At 45.0% G+C, this 27,953-nt stretch overlaps 2 protein-coding genes across 4 annotated transcripts in view; both read left to right on the forward strand.

Moving 5' to 3' along the window:
- Window positions 1-1,756, forward strand: part of ELF1 (E74 like ETS transcription factor 1) — a 76,520-nt gene extending 74,764 nt beyond the window's left edge. For all 3 annotated transcript variants that reach the window (XM_081872751.1, XM_081872752.1, XM_081872753.1), the window contains exon 9: window positions 156-1,756. In XM_081872751.1, coding sequence (XP_081728877.1) covers window positions 156-780 — 625 coding nt within the window. In that variant the 3' untranslated portion in view covers window positions 781-1,756. The remainder of the gene's footprint in view (window positions 1-155) is intronic.
- Window positions 1,757-5,072: 3,316 nt separating this feature from the next.
- SUGT1 (SGT1 homolog, MIS12 kinetochore complex assembly cochaperone) overlaps window positions 5,073-27,953 on the forward strand; it is a 49,336-nt gene continuing 26,455 nt past the window's right edge. The window contains exons 1-6 of the mRNA XM_081872858.1: window positions 5,073-5,203; window positions 5,314-5,359; window positions 11,596-11,686; window positions 14,003-14,072; window positions 14,624-14,694; window positions 16,077-16,130. Coding sequence (XP_081728984.1) covers window positions 5,172-5,203; window positions 5,314-5,359; window positions 11,596-11,686; window positions 14,003-14,072; window positions 14,624-14,694; window positions 16,077-16,130 — 364 coding nt within the window. The 5' untranslated portion in view covers window positions 5,073-5,171. The remainder of the gene's footprint in view (window positions 5,204-5,313; window positions 5,360-11,595; window positions 11,687-14,002; window positions 14,073-14,623; window positions 14,695-16,076; window positions 16,131-27,953) is intronic.

The following is a 27,953-nucleotide window of genomic DNA, read 5'->3' on the forward strand; positions in this document are numbered from 1 at the left end:
TTTGGTGCTTTCCAGTGAGTCCTCATTAGGGATTTAGCATTGGCTTTCCAGGCTGAAGGCAAGTTCATTGCCATGTGGCTTTCAAACAGAACAATATTACAAATGCATTAGAAGTAGGGGGGGGGAAATGTAATTATTTTTGCCTCTCTTAACAGGACTATCCAAGCCCCAAGCCAGGTTCCGGTTGTTGTGTCCCCAGGGAATCACCAGCAGCTGCATACAGTAACACTCCAGACAGTGCCTCTAACCACAGTGATAGCCAGCGCAGATCCAACATCCACCACAACACCCCAAAAGTTTATTCTGCAAGCCATCCCAACTTCACAGCCCATGACTGTGCTTAAAGAGAACATTATGCTGCAGTCTCCCAAGCCAGTCTCTCCTCCTTCATCCATTGTCTTCAGTCCTGCTCAGGTTCACCAAGTTCTCACCAGCAACATGCAGACCATTTGCAATGGAACAGTAAACATGGCTTCTTCTCCATCCTTCAACACTGCTACCCCCGTGGTAACTTTTACGCCCAGCAATTCACACGTTGTTGCTCAGCCGTCCAACACTGTGATCACTTCTGTCATTAAAGCTCCAGAAACGAAACCAACCGTTATACAAGGAGTGGTAAAATCAGAGGCAGAGGATAGCACAGTGGAAGAATGCAAACACTCAGAGCAAGGCTTCCAACAGCAGCCTTTGATGGTGGTGGTATCCAACTCCAATGGATTTCCCTCTTCTGTGCAAATTAAGCAAGAAAGTGAAAAGGTGGAGCAAAGTTCATACAAGTAAAGGTTTTTTGTGTGTGATGGGACTTCATCAGCTGTTGATGTATCATTTGATTCCAAAGCAGGCATTACAAAGCTACTTTAATTTCTGAAATTAATTTAGAAGTAATACGATACACTTAATTTCAGTGTTTTGTTTGCTAAATGATATAAAATATTAATGTTTAAAAATGCAAGCTTGAAGGAATATGGCATTTATCTTTTTTAGATCACTGTCCAAAAAATCTTAATTTCATACACTTCATGCATTATTTGTCTATCTTGCTATCTTGCATAATAATATAACCATTGCTGTAATCAGTGCTTTAAAATAATAAATTTCTACAAAGATGTTTTCACCCATCTATGTGATTCTTTTAGCAAATTCCAAAGATTTGTTTAATGCCAGTGAACTAAAATACTTTTGTTTTTATATGGACAGAAAACAAGCGGACAGTTGGAAATATCCTTGCTTCTATTGTGTTTTGCACCAACTACTTTGTTGTGCAAAATGAAATACACCTCCTGTCCCAAGAAGATACTAATTTACAATATGCTTTTGTTTTCATAATGCAGATATATTGGGTATTCCCTGTTCACCAAAACTGAAGTTATCATTACAGGTGCAATTATTTTCAGACCACTTCAACATTCAAGCTTTAAAAAATGTGTTTCCCATTATTTTGTAGGAAGGTGAAAAAAGAATTGTATGATTTATGAAAGTATTTTGAGATTAAAATGTTTCTATAGAACTACAGTTTTCTATTGTAAATATGTAATTTAATTTCTCAAAGACTTTTTCAAAATTTTGTTTCCATAGAGCAATATTTTATAGATACAAATAAGATCATTATGTTTAGAGCTCTAAAGTTATATGTATTCAAATATTACAGAGTGGATTTGTATTTAAAAATTTTTTAAATTGTGGAACCCTTCTGAACCTTTTTTGCCTTTTGTATTTTAATTGGTTTATTATGAAAATAAATCAAGTACAACATGTTTATATGTTTTTGTTTGTGAATCTAGGAATCTGGAGAGATAAATTTGGCATGCATTACCATGTAGAACAGTTCAGGATAAAACAGTCTTGGTAAATAAATTCAAATACAGTACAGCAAATAATGAAGTGTCTTCACCAATATGGCCATCAAATACACAAATACAAATAATTTTTAATCCCCCAATATTGGTAGGTTGCATCCAACGCTTCACAGGTGACCTGCTCATGCAACAGGACTTCTCACTCCTCTCCAAAATATTCCAGTATTGTGTGCACACTGTTGACTGACGACTCTTCTGCACTGTCGTCCACTCCTACTTATCCCCACATTACAGTGATTTATGACAATCCTGCATTGTTATGTACTAAGCAGGCTTCTATCTAGCAGCTTCCAGAAGCACAACTTTTTGTGGCAGAAACAACAAAGTATACAATTGTATACATTTAAGCTGGTACCCCTTGCATCTCCTGGCAATTTGGCTCCATATAGCTGCCAATGGATGATAACTCTTCATCTGTCTAATGGGCTCTAGTTTGCAAAAGCTTATGCCATGATGAGTTGGGTAAGTGTTTTAAGATAGCACAAGAACATGTAATACATCAAAACAAGTGATTATTGTATAAAGGGCTGATGTGAAATAGAGCTTAACTATACTCCTCTCCCTAGTCATTTTCTATCAGTGGCAGTTTTCCATTCCAGGGGTAGGGGAACACCTCATGGGCACTGTGAAGCTTTGATTATCCTTGGAGCGTGGTCACTGAGTGTGGACATCTTGAACCACAGGGTACCTGGCGGCAAGTCGCTCTGGAGTGCACAATCCCACATCAGATGTTAGTGTGCAGTCCAGCAGGCCAACAGGTCCAAAGTCCAGTCAGACCAGGTTCCTGTCTTTGCAGCTGATAAAGGGGTCAGGGCACTGGGAGGTCAGTCCCACACAAGCACAGTCCCCAAGAACTCCCTGGAACATCCAAGCGAGGGTCTAACTTACATGGGAAGTTGGGCAGACACAGCACCTCCGCTCTGTTTCCCTTTTATCTCTTGTCTGCTGATTTCAGCCTCCGAGCTTGATGGGGCAGGTGACCTCACCTGTTCGGAGCCTACTCCAGTTGGGGAATCACACACTTCCTCCCAGAGCTAATGAGCCCCAGCTGGTCAGTTAGGGAGCTGGGCTGTGGGCCCTTGCCTGCCTCAGCTTCCTAGCAGGTCCCTTCCGCTGTTCTTTATGCCTTGGAGTCCTCCATGATTGTAGAGACGGGCCTCTCTGGTCCTGCTGCTCTGGTTCCTGTGCACTGACCCCCACCATCCTCCATCTCCCGAGTACTTCCTACACCAACCTCCTTTCCCCATCCTCAGCTTCCCCAGGTGTGTCCCAATCCCAGCTAAACCCCTTGCCAGGATCCTCTTCCTCCTTTTCCTCTTCCCTGTTGTCCTGCCAGTTCATGACAGTGAAAACCCCTGCAACAGTGGCCTTGTAATCTTACAGTCCCATAAGATCTTTTTCCGTATCTCAATTCTTTTCTTTTCTTTTCTTTTTGCTTTCCTCACCATTATTTTTCCTTTGGGATGTGGGTAAAAGGAAGAAAAAAAGAAGACTCAAAATACAGCATTTAAAGCAAATATGGAAATATGCACAGCTGAATCTATAGGGAAGTTTGTAGCGGAAAAGATAATTTGCCCACAGCATTTGCTTGTGCACCTGTCATTTATCTCCATTGCAAAGATAATAAACACAGAAGGAATTCCTCAACTTTGGTTTTCTAGAGCTAGCTCTTGTTTTAAAAATACTTTAAAGTTTGGAGCAGAAGAGAGCGGTCGACAGAAATCAATAGCTATATCTAATCTTTTACTAATTATATGACAGGCTGGCAGGTGCATGCCCTCCAACATTTTCGTTCCCCAAAATGGGACGTTAGGAGGGGCACACCTTCCTCTCCTGCTGTCTGGTGCTCCTCGGCTCTGTTGACTCACTCCATTCCAGGATCCAAACACAAGCCAGGATTGGCTTCTGTGATCTGGAATGTCCCACATAAGATGGGACACTTGCAGGATATGCAAGTGCACCCCACCACCCTTACAACATAACAACAAATAATAATAAAAAATGAAACAAAAGGAAGCAGGAGTAGGGCTCTTTCTAGCTCCCCACCCTCAAGGATATTTTTTTTTAATGTATATATTTAAAAGTACAGCCAATCTGCATGCAAGTCACTGGGAGGCTTCTGCAAAAACAATCATTTTAAAAGGGAAAGAAGCAGAAAGAATCTGTTATTGGCAGATATAATGGACCTAAAACAAAAACATGGGAGAACAGATGTTTTATGAGACAGGAAAAAATGCCAGAACTTCAAGCTCCAGAGGTGTATAAGGGAGCCATTGGAGCACCCCACAATTGCCTAACCTTGACTCCCATAGGTTCAGGTCTTCAAGCAAGGGACTTCAGCCAGGAGATAGAAGCAAACCAGCAGCCAGTAGGCTTTGTAACACCACTTCAAACTACCACATAGAAGCAGAGAGAAGCCCCAAACAATGGTTACATCCATATTCCCAAAATACATTTCCAGAAGCAGCATCAAGACATCATAGATATGTCCCAGAAAAATGTGTGGTCTCAGGTAGAACCTGAGATCCAGGCATGCCCGAGTCACTCAAAGTCTTTCACACATACTCCATCACAGTACAGATAAAAGTATTTCGTTTCCAGATGCCCGTGTCAAGTCAGATACACCCATTTGTGTCTCTGGGCTTCTTCCCACTATGGGGCAGGTAGGCATTGTGACTGACATGGTCATGTCTGACACGCCCATGACTCCTTGGGAAGGCCCTGGGGACCGGGGCTCTCTCGCCGCCCGCCTTACACGTCGCTTCCCTGGCTCCTAAATGCCATTGGAACGGAAGAGATCGATGCAACGATGTGATTTCTTCGGAATTTCTAGTTTCCCCATTGAGCCATCAGCCAATTGCCTCGTGGGCGGGAGAGGGGGGCGGGGGCGGGTCTCGCGCCCTCCTTCCGAGTTCCCGGTAACTGGAACGGAAAATTCCTATAGCTAGGCAAGATTTCAGCCAAATATATATTAGGCTTTGCATGAGAAAGCCTCGAAATGATTAGCTTATAAAGTGAAGCCACGTAAATTTAGAACCAGAACCAGATGAGGGTCGGGAGCTTCAGCAGAGAAGCCCTTTTCAGCCCCGTTTACCCGACGGGGAAGATCTCGGTGTCCTTCCCGCCCCGAGACGCGAGCGCGCCCAGAGGCGCCTCCCCCGCGGGGGAAGTTGCGCGCGTCTCGCGCCTCTGACGCTCCAGCCGAGAGGCGGGCGCTCGCTGATGGCGTCACCGTGACGCCCCGCCCCTTCCCTCGCCGTAAAGAAAACCGAACCAAACTCTTGGCGCTCTCGAAGTTTCCGTGGCGTCGCCAAGATGGCGGAGTCGGCGGGGCTGGGCGTGTTGCGGTGAGCGGCCTGGTCCCCCCCCCCGGCTCCCCTGGGGGTCCCCTGTCTGTCTGTCTGTCTGTCTGTCTGTCTGTCTGTCCTCCTCTGACTCTGAGCCTCTTTCCCCTCAGGCTGCCGGACGGAGACGTCGAAGGAGACCCCGCCGGAGCCGCGCAGGTGAGCGCCGCCCGCCGGGGGGCGGGGGGGGAGGCCGGGCGAGAGCCGGGAGGCTGCCGCGCTTCTTCCTCCGCCCCGTCTCCCATCTCGGCTCACCCGCCCGTCCCTTGGCCGCCTCCCGCTTTTCTGATTGGAAGGGCCTTTCAGGACCTCCCCTCCCTCTGGGACCCGCGTCTCTCGGGGGGCTTCTGAGCGCCAGATCTCGCCCAGGAGCATCTTCAGCTTTTCGAAATTGCCCTCCTTAAAGTCCAGAGTCTGTGTCCGACTGGGCTTAGCTTTCCCTTGCCTCTGTATGGTCACTTCCTCGCGAGTTTCCACTGCATCAATCAGTACCTTCCTGTTGGTGAGGACCAGGTCCAAGATAGATGATCCCCTTGCTGGTTCTTCCACCTTCTGGAAATGAAATTGACAATGAGGCAAAGGAGGAATTTGTTGGAAGTCTCCCATGACTACTGATCTTTCTCCTTTTTGAATGTTTGGTCATGTGCCCTAGGAAGGAGTCATCCATGTCTTCAGTTTGGCTTGGAGGTCTTTAGCAGACCCCCACAGTAAGGTCACTGTTGTTTCTCTCTCCTACAATTTGTACCATAAACTCTCAATCTGCTTTTCATGCTCCAGGTCATGGATTTCTTCAAGAGTGTAGACTATCTTTACATATGACGCTGCTACTCCTCCCTTTTTGGTCTATTCCTTTAAATGTATTGATTGATATATGCAGCCCATATGTTTATATTGGAACATATCCAAAACCCTGGATGACAGCCCCCAATGCTTTTATGTTGTTGTTGTTTAGTCGTTGAGTCGTGTCCGACTCTTCGTTACCCCATGGACCAGAGCACGCCAGGCACTCCTGTCTTCCACTGCCTCCCGCAATTTGGTCAAACTCATGTTGGTAGCTTCGATAACATGATTTTCGAGAACATGAATGCTTTTATAGACATTAAATAACATAGGAGAAAGAATGGACCCTTGTGGGACCCCACAGTCAAAGGTCATGGGGCTGGCACTCCACAACATCCAACAAAATCCTAATATTACTTGCTGGTAGTGACCTCATAGGAGGTAGTGACCTAGGAGTGAAGCTACTGTAATACAGTACAGTGGTACCTCAGGTTAAGAACTTAATTTGTTCTGGAGGTCCGTTCTTAACCTGAAACTGTTCTTGACCTGAGGCACCACTTTAGCTAATGGGGTGCCGCGCTGCCACCACACAATTTCTGTTCTCATCCTGAAGCAAAGTTCTTAACCCAAGATACTATTTCTGGGTTAGCGGAGTCTGTAACCTGAAGCGTGGTGCCACTGTACTTCCAATTCCCACTCCCTTGAGCAGCTTCAGAAGGGCATCATATTAAATGACACAGTTATTCTAATAACCCATTAAACTAATAATCTTATTTTAGTATAGGCAACTCCTGTTTTAGGCACATCCAAACGACATATGATTGCACACATGTCAAGGCACTAAACCTGGTAGTAGCCCCAAAATATACTAAAGATACCATGAAAACTACTCCCACTGTTACAATGAGTTTTTGGGAGTAACCTCTCCCCCCAAAAGCATTTTAAAGAATGAGATCATAAATATCAAGGGAGGAACTCAACAGTGCTTGCCAGATGAAACAACCTGCTTTCTTCTCCCCCTGTGTGCAGTTCTGGGGGTTCTCCCAACACTCTAGAATGGATTTGGGGGATGGAGAGAGGCAGGGAAAGCCCTCTTGCAGGAACAGGAGCTCTTGCGCTGACTTCTACTGTTGTGCCGAGTTAGTGCAATCTGGCCCCAAGACTCTGCCAAATTCCATGTTACAATTCTCTGAGGGGTAATAATTTATTATTCAATGACACTAAAATCCAGGCAAAACCCAACATATTAGAATCATGTTGCTCCATTTATCATCTACTACATTTATTATCAGGTGGCGCTGTGGGTTAAACCACTGAGCCTATGACTTGCCGATCAGAAGGTCGGCGGTTCGAATCCCAGCAACGGGGTGAGCTCCCATTGCTCGGTCCCTGCTCCTGCCCGCCTAGCAGTTCGAAAGCACGTCAAAGTGCAAGTAGATCAATAGGTACTGCTCCGGCGGGAAGGTAAACAGCGTTTCCGTGCACTGCTCTGGTTCGCCAGAAGCGGCTTAGTCATGCTGGCCACATGACCCGGAAGCTGTACGCCGGCTCCCTCGGCCAATAAAGCGAGATGAGCGCTGCAACCCCAGAGTCGGCCATGACTGGACCTATTGGTCAGGGGTCCCTGTACCTTTTACATTTATTATCCACCATCCAACTTGCCTAATAAGGTGACAGCTGGGAAGTTAATACCTCACTATTCCCTAAATAGCGACAGTTATAACCCAAACTTTTCTTAAAGCTATACATAGCCACCAAAATATGTATGAAGACTATATCGCCCACATGTCCAACATCAAGCACTTGATAACTTACATCTTTTCACAAGCACCTAGTATATCTGAAGACTGCAAAGTTCCACCCACGTTTCTGGCATCAAGCACTTAGTTACATTTTTTGAAACCTCAAATTTGTTTGTGGATTTTAATTGTGCTTTTGCTGCTATTTTATTTGTGCTCAACTTGGAGAGCTTTTTGATTATGTGCTTTATAACTACAAAAGATGTACGATACAAAAGATCAGGCACGTCCAACTTCAAATAGGCTGCGATCTACTACCCAGGATCATAAACTGGCAGTGATCTACCCATTGTCATTGAAGGGACGAGGAGTGTGCGCAGGGTGCTTGTGTGGAAAGAGGTTGCTAAGGAGGGGGGAGTTTAAGTTGGGGGGGGGAGGAAAGGGAGGCAAAAGTTCTCTTTCTGAGGAGCCAGTCGGCTTCCCATCCCCATCCCCACCCCAAGCCAGCCCTTTCTTAATTTCTCTCCACCCCCTTAAGCAGCTCTCTCTCCCCACCCCCACCCCTGTCAAAGAGAGCCACGCAGCTATTTGATCCCAATCCTGCCTGATCCCCCACCCAGGGGAACCGAGCAGCTGATGCTGTTGCTGGTCCTGATCCCGCCTTCTGTCAGAGACAGCACAGACCACTCCCCAGCTCCCTTGCCCGCCTGCTTCTCATTGCTGCCTCCACCATTTCCCGAGCTCCAGCCTCACACAAATCTCAGTCCCCCCTGCCCCTTATACCGCACTGCGGCCCCTTCGCAACATGAATGATACAGTCAACTAAGTTGCACCCTGATCGATGGGTTGGACATGCCTGCAATAGATGAATCAGCTTATAAGAGTTTTCTTTTGCCCCCACATTCTTCCTCCATCTGTCTCTTATCTTTGAATATTATTTCCACCTTCTTTTGCTCCTGTCTCTTATTCTTGACACTCAAAGGATGTCATTATACTCTAGATAGCAATCCTTTCTGAGAATTGTAGTTTCCCAGCATTATCTCAAGTATAGTTTGTGACCTATGTGATACCGTTAGTCCTTGCAAATTTATTTAAGCTTTTTATTAGCCAAAACTCATATATAGGTTTCTAGATCCTTTGCTGTCACTGCAACTAATTCTCACATCTTTCAGACCCCTCACAAATTTTGTATGTTCCTCTAGTTTTCTAGAAACTGATGTCACAATATATTATCAGTTTGAAAATGTTTCAGTGGAAAAATGACATTGCCAGAGAAATTTTACTAACCTAAACTTAATCCATTTTCTCACTAGCACTCATTGAATGGCATTAGAATGCACCATCCTAGAATCATAGAATCATAGAGTTGGAAGAGACCACAAGGGCCATCGAGTCCAACCCCCTGCCAAGCAGGAAACACCATCAGAGCACTCCTGACATATGGTTGTCAAGCCTCTGCTTAAAGACCTCCAAAGAAGGAGACTCCACCACACTCCTTGGCAGCAAATTCCACTGTCAAACAGCTCTTACTGTCAGGAAGTTCTTCCTAATGTTTAGGTGGAATCTTTTTCTTGTAGTTTGGAACCATTGCTCCGTGTCCGCTTCTCTGGAGCAGCACAAAACAACCTTTCTCCCTCCTCTATGTGACATCCTTTTATATATTTGAACATGGCTATCATATCACCCCTTAACCTCCTCTTCTCCAGGCTAAACATGCCCAGCTCCCTTAGCCGTTCCTCATAAGACATCGTTTCCAGGCCTTTGACCATTTTGGTTGCCCTCCTCTGGGCACGTTCCAGTTTGTCCGTGTCCTTCTTGAACTGTGGTGCCCAGAACTGGACACAGTACTCCAGGTGAGGTCTGACCAGAGCAGAATACAGTGGCACTATTACTTCCCTTGATCTAGATGCTATACTCCTATTGATGCAGCCCAGAATTGCATTGGCTTTTTTAGCTGCCGCGTCACACTATTGGCTCATGTCGTTTGTGGTCAACCAAGACTCCTAGATCCTTTTCACATGTACTGCTCTCAAGCCAAACTTTTTAAGTGCCAACTTTAAATGCTCCTTTTGCCATTTCTACTTGAACAAAATTACTTGGCTTCACTGCAGTGCTAAAAAATCAGTTTCCCAATTATTTTTAGCTGTTCCATAGATGCATTTTTTGTGAGAAACAATGTTTCCATGTGCTCTGGCACTTGTCATGGCCTTCCATGCACCAGAAGTGGTTTAGTCATGCTGGTCAGATGACCCTGTTTGTGGACAAACCGCGGCTCCCTTAGCCTGAAAAGTAAGATGAGCACTGCAACCCCACAGTCGCCTTTGTGGGGTCCAGGCATCCTTTACCATTTACCAGTGAGAGATGAAACAAAATTGAGCTTGAGAATAAAAAATTATTTGATTCTCAGCAAATTCTTGTTACTAAACCTGCACTATCCAAGATAATGGGAAAACAGGGAACACTTAGGAAGATTATTATTTTATTTATTAATTAAAATTGTATATCACCCTTCATCTGAAATACTGCTGCAGAACAGGAAGGAAAGATAAGAAGTTTGTAACTGAAAGAAGATATTGGTGTTATAAATATGAAATTGGAAACTGCTAAATATGTGATATAATGAAATTTAGATTGGAGGGTGTCAAGGAAGTCTTATAGCAATGTACAGTGGTACCTTGGGTTACATACGCTTCAGGTTACAGACTCCACTAACCCAGAAATAGGTTTTGATCCGGAGAGGATTCTTGTTATCGTAACTGGAATGCTACGTAAGCCTTTGTTCTCTTTATACATTATTTTTGCTGTGCTATGAATCGGCAAGCCTTCACTGAAAAAAGAATCAATTATTAACGGAATGAAATTACAGTGGTATCTCAGGTTACATACGCTTCAGGTTACATACTCCACTAAGCCAGAAATAGTGCTTCAGGTTAAGAACTTTGCTTCAGGATGAGAACAGAAATCGTGCTCCGGCGGTGCGGCGGCAGCAGCGGGAGGCCCCATTAGCTAAAGTGGTGCTTCAGGTTAAGAACAGTTTCAGGTTAAGTACGGACCTCCGGAACGAATTAAGTACTTAACCCGAGGTACCACTGTAAGTGTACCAGGAAACAAGAAGAAACAATTCTTCTTTTATTTTTTTGTTTTTATTGCTGTTATGTTTTTATGTTGTGTCAAGTGTAATGTTTTTCTTTTGTGTTAATGTCTATGCATTATATGAGAAAACCAATAATTTTTTTTTGGGGGGGGGATGAAATACTGCTGCAGCACCCTGTTTTGCACTAAGTAACTGACTCGGGTGAGGAACAGAAAGGGGCTAGAGTAGATTTGCCTGTGGGGAAGTGTTGGTGGATGAACCATTAAGCATGTCCCTCCTATCCATGAAGCTTCCTAAGTGAATTTTGACCACCAAGGAGTTGCTTGTGCCTGTGCAACTTCATTCAGAGCAGTGCTGTTACATTGGATGTGAAACTGATCTTCTGTTGCATTGGGTATGAAATTGGTTGTCTACCCTGTTAGCTTTGAATAGTAAAGAGAAATTTGTGTGTATACTGAGAAATCAGAACAGTTGCACGGTAATAAATAGATGTCACAACAGTATACATTCAGTAAATAATTTTTACTGTCCCCCCCCCCTTCATTCTAGATACAGTTTCTTGACTAAAATGCTGTTTACTCCTTGGCGTATACTGTGATGCTTTTATCTCACTTATAGGCACCTATCCTCTGAATTTGAGAATTTTGCTTCTGGTGTAATTCTTCTCAAAGCAAAATTGTACTAATTGATGCTCTTTGATTTGACAGGCAAGACATTTCACTGTGGGCTACACAAGGATTTGTAGAAAATGTCATGTTAAATTTCTGCATTTACACTTGCAGAAGCTGACAGCGGCTTTAGAACAGAAGCCAGATGATGCAGAGAATTACTGTCAACGAGCTTTTGCTCACATTCTTCTACAAAATTACCATGGTAACATCTCTTTATTTGGTGCTGTTATATCCCAAAATGCTAAAATGTTTTTAGAGTTAATGATGGTCTAAAATTTGATTTCATACAGTCAAAGAATTGCCGTATTGCAGAGTTGGAAGGGTCTCTCAGGGTCATTTAGCTAACCCCTTGCAATGCAGGAATTGCAACCTCTTGCAATGCAGGGCTTTCGTTTCTTTTTTGCTCCCCTCCCCCGCCAGCACATTAGTAGGCTTTGCTTGTGTATTTCACAAAATAACTGCTTGGAATGCACACAGTTTGTGTCTTTGCCTGATATTTTCACCTCATCACACCTCTGTGCTAGATATAGTTACTTCAAAATCAATTCCGTTGGTTGGATCCAAACTGGGTAATAAGCAAGCAGAAGGCATTTCTACCCTCACAATATCAATGGTGTTTCTCCAGTTTTTGGCAGCTTTCCGCTCCCCTTTGGCTTACATGCCATTCTGGTCCTCTAACTTCTGGAGCAGATTTGGGTTTGTCATCAAGAAGCTCAGTTCATCTGTAACTCTTCATGTGTCCTGAACAATGAGAATTTCATTGTGGTGGATAGGGTAAGCCCCCGTTGTGTAAACCAGTGATGATCTCAGCACAGGGGGGATACCAGTTGTGTGTCGAGGGTTGGATGCAGGCCACAGCCACCTGACCCACTCATGGTGAGAGCCTCTAGCGGGTGTGATAAAGAATCACTGGGCGAGAGATGGGGAGGAAGTGGTTGGATCTGCCCATTGTATTGTCTGTGTTCTTTACTGTTGATTAGGCATGGCATAGGGGAACTACGTGGGTGGCAGCCATCTGCACTTTTTATTTTTTATTAATATTAAAATTTGCATACCGCCCTACACCCACAGGTAGGGCGGTTCACAACATAAAATCACAATATAGAAACATGAAAGACATAATAAAAATAAAAACAAGAACAACCCAATAATCTCCCTTCTCCAACACATTTTAAAAGCAGATTGGATGTCAATCAACCAAAGGCCTGGTTAAAGAGTTTTCACCTGGCATCTAAAGGTGTATAATGAGGGCACCAGACGAACCTCCCTGAGGACAGCATTCCACAAATGGGGAGCCACTGCAGAAAAGGCCCATTCTTGTGTTCACCAGTATGCAGACTATACCAAGCTCGACCTCTTGTTTAAATCGGAACCAGTGAAGACAGTGAACTTCTTGTGTGGATATCTGGAGGTGGTTACGGAGTAGATGGCAGCCAGTGGATGGAATTAGTGGTTCTGGGAGACAGAGCAAGCAGGTGTGGGGGATTCCCTGGTCCTGAAGGACCAGGTGCACAGCCTGGGAGTCATTTTGGACTCACAGCTGTCCATGGAGGCATGGGTCAATTCTGTGTCCAGGGCGGCTGCCTACCAGCTCTGTCTGGTACACCGGCTGAGACTCTTCCTGCCCGCAGGCTGTCTCGCCAGAGTGGTAATGCTCTGTGTATCTCCCGCTTGAACTACTGTGCTCTACATGGGGCTACCTTTGAAGGTGACATGGAAACTACAACTAATCCAGAATGTAGTTACCAGGCTGGTGACTGGGAGCAGCCACTGGGACCATAACACTGGCCCTAAAGGATCAATACTGGCTCCCAGTACGTTTCTGAGCACAATTCACAATGTTGGTGCTGACCTTAAAGCCCTAAATGGCCTCAGCCCTGTATGCCTGAAGTATCTCCACCCCCATCATCCAGCCCAGATAATGAGGTCCAGCTCTGAGGGTCTTCTGGTTGTTCCTTCACTGCAAGAAGTGAGGTTACAGGGAACTAGGAAGAGGGCCTTCTCAGTAGTCAAGCCCACCCTGTGGAATGCCCTCCCATCAAATGTCAAGGAAATAAACAGTTACTTGGCTTTTAGAAGCCATCTGATGGCAACCCTGTATAGGGAAGTTTTTAAATTTTGAAGTTTTATTGTGCTTTTATAATTTTTGGAAGCCGTCCAGAGTGTCTGGGGCAACCCAGCCAGATGGGTGGAGTATAAATACTACTACTACTACTACTACTCTTGTATATCTTTTCTAGCTGATTTATTATGTACTGTACTTGTTTGTCATAGCAGCTCAATATTTGAAACTGATACTACTAATCTAAATAAGATTCAGAAAACTTTAGATGCAGGTTTTGCCTTCCTAGAATAGCTTGTTTATATTTTATTTCTAATATATGTAGTTGCCACCCATTAACTGACTATTCTAGTATGAGGAAACCTGTGTGAAGTATTGAGGAAAGACAGAATTAGTGTGGTTTAATAGTGAGTGAAATAATGCAATACTTAGAAATTTAATAACCTTTTTTTGTAGATGCCATTGCAGATGCAAAGAAGTCACTATCACTTGATGCCAGTAATGCTGTAGCCTTTCTCAGACAAGGGTGAGTGTTTATTTTATGAATCGTATGCAGGTGTTTTTAGTTTCCCAATTTTGTGAAGATCTTGTTGACTTTCTTGCAAAGGTGCTTTTGTATGGGGAGAATCACTGGCATTCACACACGTTGCCCTCCCCCCGATTTTTGCCACACACTCCCCCCACCATTGTGGCTTCCTGAGAAGTTGTTCCTTGGGAATGGTGTGGGATGTGGGTGCAATGGGCAGGGGGGTTGGAGAGAACTGGGGCCTTGCTTTACAAAATTGGAAGTGTATTCTATTCTCAAAATAGTACTTTTGGATAAATATTTAGAATATTTACCTGGACCCATTTATGATTTCCGTAGCAATTTAATACAAGTTCATTCAAGATTCTTGATTGCAAGTCACAGACCAAGTAAAACTAAGGATTCTTTTAATTATTAAATAATTGAAATGTTTATAAGGTTTGACTGTTCCCCTGCATTAATAGGAGTGAATTGTCAATTACTGAATTTTATAATGTTGGTAGATCCTGCTTAACAAATATTGGCATTTTCTCCTCTTACGTGTACATCAGGGTAGGTGAATACCATATGAAAGACTATGATTCTGCACTGAAGTCTTTCAGGGAAGGACAACAACTGGATAGTAAGTATGAACATTCAAACTGATATGCCACCTCATAGTTTAAACCATGCTCAAAGTGGCTGACAACATTTTAAAAATTACATAATTATAAACATAATCAAAGTAGTTATCACAAATAATGCATTGAAAAGCTCTAAATTAAAGATGCAAAAAATAATATCGGTAACAGCAAACCCCTCCCCCCATGATACAACAGCCCAGGAGTCTGTTCAGCAGCTTCAGTTTTTGTAGGTGGGGTCAGTCAGGGTCTCACCCTCCCAGGCCAGGTGAAAAACACCCGCCAGACAGAGCAGGTCTTCCAGGACTAACAGCCAAGATCACAACACCATCATTACAGTGAATCATATTGTAGTTAGGCATCCCGATAACAAACCTAGGTGATCCTTCATGCGATACTCTCCCCTCCCCTGTAACTGTGAAGAGATCAGAAGCTTAATCTTAACTAACGTTAAGGAAAACAAACCACCTTTATAAACTATGGTTTAAAGTTGGCTTGTTTTCACTAACCATAATTAAAATTAACCAACCATAGTTTGCTAGAGTGTAGATGACATCCAGTTTGCATACCCTCCATTATAGATGTCATCTTTTTGGACTTAAATGAAATCTGATCACCAAACTATTTAAGTAGCATTGAAAGCTGGAACAACATTGAGTGCCTTTGTCAATTGGTTCAATATTGAATGCTTTTTAAATAAATAGTTGGTACAGGTGCAGCTATGTTACTATGCTATCCTTCTATAATGGCATTTTGTAATCAAAAAAGTTTTTCTGTAATCCAGAGTTGAATACAATATCTCAAAGTTAACTGCTGATAGGTTGATATTGTCACGGGTAGGTTACTTGTGTGTGACTGAGAGCCACACTTTTTGCCACTTAAGGAGCAACACAGGGAGCCAGTGTGAAGCAGCCGTGGCATATGCATAAGGTGCATCAGATCCAGACTCTGTTCAAGAAATTACTGCCTAAGCATGGCAGAGAGAAAAAAAGCCTTTTGAGTTACATCACCCTTCTTGCCAGCTGAACTTATGGCAGTTTGCCAGGCCACTTGACTGAGCTCAATGGTCTTAGGATCCAGCTCAAGCCTGCCCCATTCCTGGAACACCCTTTTTTCAGGACTTAAGATCCCCTGGGCCCGGCTGCCCTGGGAACCTCCCAGCACAACTAGATTTCCGCTAGATCCTAGCTCTGCTCCTCCTGGCAGATATTGCTATAAGTTTGCTCCCTTTGTCTTCAGTAAAAGCTAGAAAGGCTGGGAATCTCAGATTCTAGCAAGGGCCTGTGTTTGCTATGTAGACAAGTTGTCACCACAGCATAAAAGCTTATCAAATCTTATAGTAGATGTCATACTGCAGTAGACTATTGTGTGTTTCATCTGCTAGGTACTGACACAGCTTTTACTATTTGGATTCAAAGATGTGAGGAAGCCATCAATGGTAAGCAATGCTTTACTTATATGCATTCTTATGGGATGGGAAACCTCAGATGTGCCATCCTAATGGAGCCTTTTTCGTGTTTTCATCTATAACCTGGTAAATACTCTTCACTGAATTTTTAATGCTTTTGACCCTGCCTGCCCCAAAATCTGTGTGATATATTCCAAGTAGAATCAGGATTTACACTGCACAAGTTTCCCTGTGAAGAGGATTTATTGGGGAACAACCATCAGCAAACCTAGTTGTGAGTCGAGGACCCGCCACCTGCGTAGGATTATAATAAGACACAAAAATACATTATTTTAGGTTAATGGGAAAAATTAGGCCACAACTTTATTGGTTACAGCATGTGAGTAGTATTGCCTTAGGCACTGGATAAAACATCAACACATGACTCCACCCCTCTCAGCAGGGAGTCATTTCAGGGTTAACAACCAGTGGGAGAAGCTTGTTGATGCAAATACAACTGGAAGCTTCCCCATGATGTCACCGGGGGTCGTGCCATGGCCCTAGCCACCAGCAGGGCATCGGACAGAATCCACGACCGCCGGATTCCTTTAACAGAATACCCCAAAGAGGAGGGGTAGATGATGGCCCATACCCAATCCTCCAACACAGCACACCTATTCCAATGCCTAACTGCCAATACCAGAAAGTTGTGATGAGTTGCTACGAGGTAGACGAGAAAACCAAGAGGCTGGTGCCAAATTGCCAAATGGATTAAAAAAGTCCTACCAGTCCAACCGAAGTCCATAGCAAAGTCAATACATATATCTAAATTTGTCTGGCAGGGCAAAAAGCCCAGAATTAAGTTTAAGATATTAACAGATGCGAAAGAAAGAGGGGGCTTTGCCCTGCCAGACTTAAAGCTGTACTATGAAGCCGCAGCTTTCTGCTGGCTAAAAGACTGGCTACTTCTCGAAGATACTGATGTATTGGACTTGGAAGGTTTTAACAATGCTTTTGGTTGGCATGCATACTTATGGTATGGCAAAGTTAAGATCAATAAGGCCTTTAAGAACCATATTGTCAGGAAGGCAGTGTTCAATGTCTGGACAAAATATAAAGACTTATTGGAAAATAAAACTCCAAGGTGGCTTTCGCCTCTGGAAGCTAAGGCCCGAAAAAGACCCAATATGGAGGCCAAATGGCCAAAATATTGGGAAATATTAGAAAAAGATGGAGACAATTGGAAATTGCAGAGTTTGGAGAAAATGAAGGATAAGGTGCGAGACTGGTTACATTATGGACTCTCAGGACTCTCCTGCTGGGTGTCTGAGGGCCCTGCTCCTCCTGCCACTCACCATCTGGCCCGGGGCGGGGCCTGACAGGCCCATAAGGACTGCTGGACTCTGCTGCCCAGGAGGACTCTCCTGTTGGGTGTCTGAGGGCCCTGCTCCTCCTGCCACTCACCATCTGGCCCGGGGCGGGGCCTGACAGGCCCATAAGGACTGCTGTGCTCTGCTGCCCAGGAGGACCCTCCTGTTGGGTGTCTGAGGGCCCTGCTCCTCCTGCCACTCACCATCTGGCCCGGGGCGGGGCCTGAAGGCCCGTAAGGACTGCTGGACTCTGCTGCCCAGGAGGACTCTCCTGCTGGGTGTCTGAGGGCCCTGCTCCTCCTGCCACTCACCATCTGGCCCGGGGCGGGGCCTGAAGGCCCATAAGGACTGCTGGACTCTGCTGCCCAGGAGGACTCTCCTGCTGGGTGTCTGAGGGCCCTGCTCCTCCTGCCACTCACCATCTGGCCCGGGGCGGGGCCTGACAGGCCCATAAGGACTGCTGTGCTCTGCTGCCCAGGAGGACCCTCCTGTTGGGTGTCTGAGGGCCCTGCTCCTCCTGCCACTCACCATCTGGCCCGGGGCGGGGCCTGAAGGCCCATAAGGACTGCTGTGCTCTGCTGCCCAGGAGGACTCTCCTGCTGGGTGTCTGAGGGCCCTGCTCCTCCTGCCACTCACCATCTGGCCCGGGGCGGGGCCTGACAGGCCCATAAGGACTGCTGGACTCTGCTGCCCAGGAGGACTCTCCTGTTGGGTGTCTGAGGGCCCTGCTCCTCCTGCCACTCACCATCTGGCCCGGGGCGGGGCCTGACAGGCCCATAAGGACTGCTGTGCTCTGCTGCCCAGGAGGACCCTCCTGTTGGGTGTCTGAGGGCCCTGCTCCTCCTGCCACTCACCATCTGGCCCGGGGCGGGGCCTGAAGGCCCATAAGGACTGCTGGACTCTGCTGCCCAGGAGGACTCTCCTGCTGGGTGTCTGAGGGCCCTGCTCCTCCTGCCACTCACCATCTGGCCCGGGGCGGGGCCTGAAGGCCCATAAGGACTGCTGTGCTCTGCTGCCCAGGAGGACCCTCCTGTTGGGTGTCTGAGGGCCCTGCTCCTCCTGCCACTCACCATCTGGCCCGGGGCGGGGCCTGAAGGCCCATAAGGACTGCTGTGCTCTGCTGCCCAGGAGGACCCTCCTGTTGGGTGTCTGAGGGCCCTGCTCCTCCTGCCACTCACCATCTGGCCCGGGGCGGGGCCTGACAGGCCTCACAGGGACGATTGCTGTCACTGCTGCTGCGGCCCAGGGGGATCCGGAGGGGTGCAGAGTTCTTTTTAAAATGTTTTAAAATTTTCCTTTTCCTTTTTATTTCTTTATTATTATTATTATTGTGATTATTATTATTGTATATGCAGGGGTGGGGTGGGGGTGGGATGGATGTTTAGTTGGGAATTTGATTTTGATGGATTGTAATTTTTACAGTTTTTTATTTGTATTGTTTTTTGGGGTTTCTTTTTTGTTTTGTTTTCATTGTTTTAATGCCTTATTTTGTTTTTAAGGGGAGGGGTCAGGGCTGCCGGGGAGTGGGTCCCAGCCAACAAAATGGCTGCGGCATGTTCCACAGGGGGGGATGCGTTGGGACAACCGATCTCAGTGATCTCGGGTAGGAGGAGGAGTTACGCTAAGACCAGACCATGTCATTACAGAGAAGGCAGGTTTAGTCGTTGTCTGAGGACTATCCCTGCCTCCAGGTCTGGTCCTGACCAGATGGATACTAGAATCAGCAAGGGATACCCACATGACCTGAAGGTGCTGCTGTGCAATGCCAGGTCAATGATTCATAAGACCACTGCCATCCATGACCTGATCATGGATGGAGGATTTGACCTGGCATGTGTAACAGAGACTTGGTTGAATGAAGCAGATGGGCCTGTTCTTGCCGCTGCTTGTCCACCAGGTTTCTCTTACGCACAGCAACCCAGGCCTTGTGGGCGGGGAGGGGGGGTTGCAGTGATTTTTAGGAAGTCATTAGTTTGCACCAGGCGTCCTATTGGGAAGACCCAGTTTTCTGAGTGCATGTTCTGGAAGTTGGGCAATAGGGGCAGTACAGGATTCCTTTTGGTGTACCGACCTCCCCGCTGCACCAAGGATTCCCTGCCCGAGCTGCTTCAGGTCGTGGCGGATGTTCTCCTGGAGACGCCTAGTTTGGTTGTCCTGGGGGATTTTAATATCCATGCCGACACGACCTTACAAGGGGCCGCTCGGGACTTCGTGGAAAGCATGGCCTCCATGGGGCTGTCCCTGAATAAGTTTGGCCCAACCCATAGCCGCGGACATGCCTTGGACCTGGTGTTTACCTCTACGGATGTTGGTGATCTGACACTAACTAAAAGTGAAACAAAAGAAGTGCCATGGTCAGATCACTTCCTGGTGCAACTGGACTTCTCCGCGACCCTTCCCCTCTGCAGGGAGGTGGGACCGATTCGGATGGTCCGCCCCCGCCACTTAATGGATCCAAATGGTTTCCAGAGAGTGGTAGGGGATGCTTTATCCCATGTTGATGGCCTTTCAGTTGATTCCCTGGTGGCCCGCTGGAATGTGGAGTTAACCAGGGCTATTGACTGTTTGGCTCCGAAGCGCCCTCTCCGATTGCATGGAGCCCGGAGAGCCCCGTGGTTTTCCACGGATCTGAGGGCAATGAAACAATCGTTGAGACGGCTAGAGCGCCGGTGGCGGATAACTCATTCTGAAGCTGACCGGACACAGGTTAGAGCTCAATGTCGAGCCTACCAAGTGGCGGTAGCGACGGCGAAGAAAACTTTCTTCGCCGCCTCTATTGCATCTGCAGAAAACAGCAGCAGGAGACTTTTTCAGGTGGTCCGCAATTTAGCGGAACCACCTGCTACATCGGGGCCCAGTACGGGCCACATGATCTCCTGCAATGATTTTGCAAAGTTTTTTGCAGATAAAGTCGCTCAGATTCGGGAAGAGGTAGACGCCACCGTGGGAGCAGGGCCGGGGCGGGAGAGTGCTAGAGTCCTGTCTAGTCAAATTGCATGGGATCAATTCCAATCTGTTACCACCGAGGATGTGGACAGGCTGCTTGGACGAGTGAAACCAACCACCTGTCTCCTTGATCCTTGCCCATCCTGGCTTATAAAAGCTAGCCGGGAAGGACTGGGTGATGGGCTTCGTGAGGTGGTGAATGCTTCCCTCCGTGAGGGAGCCTTCCCAGACCCACTGAAAGAGGCGGTTATCAAACCACTTCTTAAAAAACCATCTTTAGATGCAGCCACGATGGCCAACTATCGCCCAGTCTCAAATCTTCCATTCTTGGGCAAGGTGATTGAGCGAGTGGTTGCTGAACAACTCCAGGCACGCCTGGAAGAAGCGGACCATTTGGATCCCTTCCAGTCGGGATTCAGGCCTCATCATGGGACTGAAACTGCCTTGGTCGCACTGGTTGATGATCTCCGGCGGGCCAGGGACAAAGGTGAGAGCTGTTTCCTGGTTCTGCTGGATCTCTCAGCGGCGTTTGATACCATCGACCATAACATCCTTCTGGACCGTCTTGAGGGGCTGGGAGCTGGGGGCACTGTCATACAGTGGTTCCGCTCCTTCCTCCTGGGCCGTGTTCAGAAAGTGGTGGTGGGGGATGAGTGTTCAGACCCCTGGGCTCTCACTTGTGGGGTGCCTCAGGGTTCTGTCCTCTCCCCCATGCTTTTCAACATCTACATGCAGCCGCTGGGAGAGATCATCAGGGGGTTTGGGCTGGGTGTTCATCAGTATGCGGATGATACCCAGCTCTACCTCTCTTTCAAATCAGAACCAGTGAAGGCGGTGACAGTCCTGTGTGAGTGTCTGGAGGCGGTTGGAGGATGGATGGCGGCTAACAGATTGAGATTGAATCCTGACAAGACAGAAGTACTGTTTCTGGGGGACAGGAGGCGGGCAGGTGTGGAGGACTCCCTGGTCCTGAATGGGGTACCTGTGCCCCTGAAGGACCAGGTGTGCAGCCTGGGAGTCATTTTGGACTCACAGCTGTCCATGGAGGCACAAGTTAAATCCGTGTCCAGGGCAGCTGTGTACCAGCTCCATCTGGTACGCAGGCTGAGACCCTATCTGCCTGTGGACTGCCTCGCCAGAGTGGTGCATGCTCTGGTTATCTCCCGCTTGGACTACTGCAATGCACTCTACGTGGGGCTACCTTTGAAGGTGACCCGGAAACTACAACTAATCCAGAACGCAGCAGCCAGACTGGTGACAGGGAGCGGCCGCCGAGACCATATAACACCGGTCTTGAAAGACCTACATTGGCTCCCAGTACGTTTCCGAGCACAATTCAAAGTGTTGGTGCTGACCTTTAAAGCCCTAAACGGCCTCGGTCCAGTATACCTGAAGGAGCGTCTCCACCCCCATCGTTCTACCCGGACACTGAGGTCCAGCACCGAGGGCCTTCTGGCGGTTCCCTCACTGCGAGAAGTCAAGTTACAGGGAACCAGGCAGAGGGCCTTCTCGGTAGTGGCGCCCTCCCTGTGGAATGCCCTCCCACCAGATGTCAAAGAGAACAACAACTACCAGACTTTTAGAAGACATCTGAAGGCAGCCCTGTTTAGGGATGCTTTTAATGTTTGATGTATCATAGTATTTTAATATTCTTTTGGAAGCCGCCCAGAGTGGCTGGGGAGGCCCAGCCAGATGGGCGGGGTATAAATAATAAATTATTATTATTATTATTATATGCTCAGATTAAAGAAGTTTTTAAAAATGACAAAAAGTTAGGGTTCCAGGTGGAGAAATCGAAGTTAGAAACAGAATTGTTAGAACCAAAGACTAAGGTACTATCTAGAATGTATAACTTGCTGTTAAAATGGAATACACAAGACGAAATGGTTAAATCGGCTATGATAAAGTGGGCGCAGGACATTGGGCATAACATTATGTTTGAGGATTGGGAAAGGTTGTGGACCACTGGGTTGAACTTCACCGCATGTAATGCTCTGAAGGAAAATGTAATGAAAATGATATATAGATGGTACATGACCCCAGTTAAACTTGCCAAAATATACCATTCGTCTGATAATAAATGTTGGAAATGTAAAGAAAATGAAGGAACATTCTTTCACCTCTGGTGGACATGCCCTAGGGTGAAGGCCTTCTGGGAAATGATATATAATGAGTTGAAAAGGGTATTTAAGTATACCTTTACTAAGAAACCAGAGGCCTTCCTTCTGGGTATTGTCGGCCAGAAGGTGTTAAAGAAGGACCGAACATTCTTTATGTATGCAACAACGGCAGCAAGGATACTCATCGCAAAAAACTGGAAAACTCAAGATCTACCCACACTGGAAGAGTGGCAGATGCAGCTGATGGACTATATGCAACTGGCCGAGATGACTGGCAGAATCCGAGACCTGGGAGAAGAGAAAATGGAGGAAGACTGGAAGAAATTTAAGATGTATCTACAAAAACATTGTAATTTGGTTGAATGTTAAGAAGGATGCTAGATTATAAAAAATTGGCCACCACTAAATTAGATTTAAATTTGATGATAAGTGAGACTAAAGAAAATATAAAAATTTTTTGGAAGAATTGCTAGATTATATTTGAATGAGTGGATATGAGATTGTAAACAAGTTGATAATTTGTTTGGGGAAAAAAACTTTTAATGATGTAAATGGGAGCGGGAGACGTGAGGGAGTCCAAAGAAGTGATGAAACTATGTTTGTGACAGAGGTAAGATTGTTTGTTGTTTGTGCATTTGTATTTAAAAACTTTAATAAATATTTATATACAAAAAAAAAAAGAGAGATTTAAAACATAGCAAAGTCAATACGCAAAGGAAGCTGACCAAAGAGGGAGGGAGGGAGATCCGATGCAAGCAGGAACTGACTGGGGTCAGAGAGCTGCCGTGGCTGCTTAAATGCAGCTAACCCCACCCACCAGCCGGCCCTTTTGGCCAACTGAAATGCTTGGCCGCAGCAGCAGAGGCAATCAGAAGCAGGGAGCTGGAAATGCCTCCCTGCCGCTGCGGGAAGCTGCTCCCACTCACAACTCCTCCCCTCTAGGAGGAGGAGAGGCCTTGTAGAACCTGCCAAGTGGGTTACGAGATCTAGTGCAACACTTGTTTTTCCAAATAACTTACAAATACATAAATATATTCATATTTATGATTAGGGTGGCAACATGTATGTGTGTGAGCATGCAAGTGGTTCGTATACAAAAAGGTGTGACTTTCAGAAAATGTGTGGTAGAGAGACATTGCAATTATAGACTGAATTTATTTTCAACCTTTCTATCTTGCTTCTGCCATAGAATGGTCTCAAGGTAGCTTACAATAATATAGCACAACAAAATGCAATACAATGAAATCAAAAAGAAAAGACAGCAGATCAACTTCTAAACAAGTATAAACCAGTGATATAAGTCCATTAAAATACTCCAGGGTCCAAGAACGTTCCTTACAGTTGCCAGAATTTCTTCTATAAACCTATGGTATTTTATTAATTGGCTTTTGGGCTACTTCTTAAATGTACATATTTCTGTCATAGACACCGAAATTACTGAATATTTGCTTTGATTTTATTATTCTTCCCTTTTTTTGAATGGAGAATAAAGAAACCTATACCTAAATGCAGTAATTAAGGGGTGTTCTGTTTTAACAAGCTAGGGACAGAGCACACATAGATCTTGTATGCATTTCAAAGCTTAGTTTTAATGTGATGGGAAATATGAAAGATATATAACTTTGAATTGACTGCTTCTGCACATCCCAGTGAGAATATGGAGATAATATTTTCCTCTTTGAGAAATAAAACCCTTCTCAAACTCCTTAAGGTAGAAAGTGAAGCAAGGTAGCCAAGTAAGAGTCAAAAGAGCAGTCATTTTCTACTTATTTGACAGACAAAATATTCTCTTCAAGCAGTTTTATGATTCCTACAAGGAACTTCAGTTCAAAATTCTACAGGCAAAAATTCACACACACCCCCACACGTTTAAAGAGTGCTAGAAGTGCCTAATGTTGTTCTCCTTTATTTGGCTAATTATTTTAAACCACGTAGTAGACACAGAAGTGAAATAGTGATTCAGAATGGAATTTGTGAGTTAACTGCAACCATTTGAACTTCAAGTACTTCATAATATTTGGTATTTCTGTAACACATTTCATATGTTCTGAAACCTCACATCAGCTCATTAATCCTTACTGTAGCCCTTTATGGTAGGCCAATACGATAAAAGAATTGGCAGAACATTCCCTTTAGTGAGCTGGAGGAAGATGGCTCCCCTGGCTTGCGCAGAGCTGCCTCTTTTCCCGACGCCCAGGTGCGCTGAGCAGTCGCGTCGGGGCTTCGGGTAGCTCTGTGCAAGCTGCGGGAGGGCTCCCACGGCTTACGGAGAGCAGCCTGTTCTGGGGGCTGGGGTCGGGGGAAGCTCGGGCTTCCCCTGCCCCAGCCTTGCGCCTTGGGGGGGGTAATTTTTTTCTTTATTTCCCCCCAAAAAAACTAGGTGCACCTTATGGGCCGGTGCGCCCTATGGGGCAAAAAATACGGTACTTGTCAGTAAAATCAAAATAACAGAAATCGACTTCCGGGTTAGCGCCATCGGTGAATGGCGGAGTTCCTCCGATTGGAGGAACGGGCTCCGTGGAAACTGGGTCTTCCCGCTGCGGCGAAGGCGGGGACCTGCTAGAAATCCCAGGTGGAAGAAGCCTGGGAACGTGGGGTTCGGCAGAGCACCATGAGCGCCTCCCCTACTCGCGGGGAACCCCTTTTGGGGCTCCGGAGCGAAGTGGGGTGAGCAGCGCGGTGCATCGAACCGAGTGCTACTTTCACGGAGGGAAGCCGCGCAGCCATCGCCGGAGAGCGCTGACGTTTTCCTGATGACAATTGGACTCTAAAACAAGTACCCGTGAGTAAAAACGGAAGATTTGATTAAGAAAACTACAAAATTTATGAATTAGGTACGTAGGGGGAAGGTCTAAACAGGAAGTCCGCCTTCCACTTTATAAATAGACTGAAGCAAAGATCTTATAAGCTAATCAGCCTGGAAAATTGACTTAAAGACTGAAATTTCCTGCATTTATAAACAACAAAACCCCCCTTGACAGCAGGGGAAAAGGGGGAAATTTTTTGATCTCCTAAGCCTGCGGGGAGAGAGTAAAGGAACATAAGCCTCCATCGTCCCAAACCTGGGGACGGGGTGTCAGGACAGAAAGTTTTGGAGATGCCCATCGATTGAAAGTGGTTCACTTTTGACAGACAGTAAAAAGAAGAGAAATAAATTAACTTTAATGCCTCTTTCTGCATCTTGCATGTTAAGGAAACAAAGTATTTGAAAACCGAAAGTAAAGTTTCCTTTGTTGGATACATTTTAAAGATGGATGTGAACTGAAATTGTGTCCCCTAGAGGGAGCTTGTCAATTTGTTGCTGCAGTTTATAGTGAAATTATACAACTCTGGGAATTAAACCGTGGGACCAGCCGCCTGACCTTGAACAGCAATGTGCCGGGAAGAAACTTTGTTGTCTGACCTTGACAGAATCAATGCCAAGCTACAGCAGCTGCATGAGAAAATGGACTTAATGAACGAAAAGTTAGACTCTATATCTGTTGTAGCCAGTAAATATGAACCAACAGAAAATAAGGATAAAGAAGCTCCACAACAATTAACTCAGGAAACTGGCTTGACAGGGCAAGTCCAAGGGCAGATGATGACGGAAGAGGTTGTGATTGCACTTCAAAAGATACAGATGGAGAAACCTAAAGTCCTGCAGGACCAAAAGTCGCAGTACTGCAAGATTGAATACGATGTGTCTCTGGAAGTGTCTGGAGTTAAGGAAGCTTTCAGCTCTGGCGGGACTCTGGATCGGGTTGATAACTACTTCTGGAACAACTACTTATTGGATTATATAATTAACCTGGGGGAATGGGACTCTGGGGAATGGGCTAGCCTGATGAAAGAAAATGGAGATTGCTACCGATTAGAGTTCCCCAGAAGCCCATCTCCCAAGGAGAAAGGGAAGAAATCATGAAAGAAACCAACAAGGGACAGGGAAGGGTGTAAGAATAAACAGGAACAAGAAAATCTGCAGAGGGGGCATGGAAGTGACTTAAGAGCCTCGGATATCAGAATACCAGATTGATGGACTGAACGTGAGAATGAAAGGACTGACATAACCCGAAACCAGGAAGAAGGGACGTTGGATAAAAATTTGAGGAGAATTTCTTTTTTATTTTTGGAATTAGTTTGATATTAATGAAAAAACAGGGAATTTGTTGGAAAGGAAATAATTGGCATTAGTAGAAAGGTATGAAGAAGTTAGGTATAATTATGGTTTAAATTTTGAAGCTTTATGGGAAGAAATTTAAGGACTATTTACAGAAACAGTGTAAAATTAATGGATGTTAAAATGAAGTAGGAAGGAAACGAAGTGATTTCTAACAATAAGGTTAAAAAGGAATATGCAAAAATGGTTTGATAATTAGATGAAAAATAGAATGATATAATAGGTTTAAGATAAAGAACTAAGATAAAACAAAGAGGAAAAATTTGCTGAATTAATTATTCGAATTGGAATATAAAGGAGGGAGGTGTGAGGAAGTCACGGAAATAAGTAAATGAATCATAAGATAGAGAAAGAGGGATTTGTTTTTAACTTGCTTTTATTTTTCTTTTATTTTTTCCTGTATTTTGTATTTTTTTTCTTTTTCTTGGATTATGTAATTTCTTTTTTTCTTTTTTCTCTTTTTTCATGGAAATTTCAATAAATATTTTTTTTAAAAAAAACAAAATAACAGAAATCAACAATTTAGCAATCACAGAATAAATTCAATATTACAAAAAACAAACAAACCATAGAATCATAGAATCATAGAGTTGGAAGAGACCACAAGGGCCATCGAGTCCAACCCCCTGCCAAGCAGGAAACACCATCAGAGCACTCCTGACATATGGTTGTCAAGCCTCTGCTTAAAGACCTCCAAAGAAGGAGACTCCACCACACTCCTTGGCAGCAAATTCCACTGTCAAACAGCTTTTACTGTCAGGAAGTTCTTCCTAATGTTTAGGTGGAATCTTTTTTCTTGTAGTTTGGAACCATTGCTCCGTGTCCGCTTCTCTGGAGCAGCAGAAAACAATTTAGGCTTAATTACATAAATACAAAATAAAAATTAAAGTTTACCAACAATAAAGTTTATTTATTGGTCTTTTTCTTTTATTGAAAAAGAAATGAAGTTACAAATTAGAATTCACAGAAAAAAGTCTCTAATAAGAGAAAGTAATAAATCATAAAAGATCTCAACTTTTCAAATAACAAGACCAAAGAAAAGAGAAATTTATTCTCCATACAAAATTTGTTAATTTTACCAATTGCCATTGTTTTAATAAGGCATTTTTTACCATATGGTGCTGAAGTTCATTTCCAGCATCTAGTTATATAAAGTTTTTGAAGGAACCAACAGATTCAAAATAAGGAGTCTTAAGAGAGGAAAGGATTTGCTTATATAGGCTGTTTAACAAAACAGTCCAATGTTCTAAAGTTCTTGCAGATTTTATATATGCCCCCA

Source organism: Podarcis erhardii, assembly GCF_964252035.2.
Source record: "Podarcis erhardii genome assembly, chromosome: 8".
Classification (NCBI taxonomy): Eukaryota; Metazoa; Chordata; class Lepidosauria; order Squamata; family Lacertidae; genus Podarcis; species Podarcis erhardii.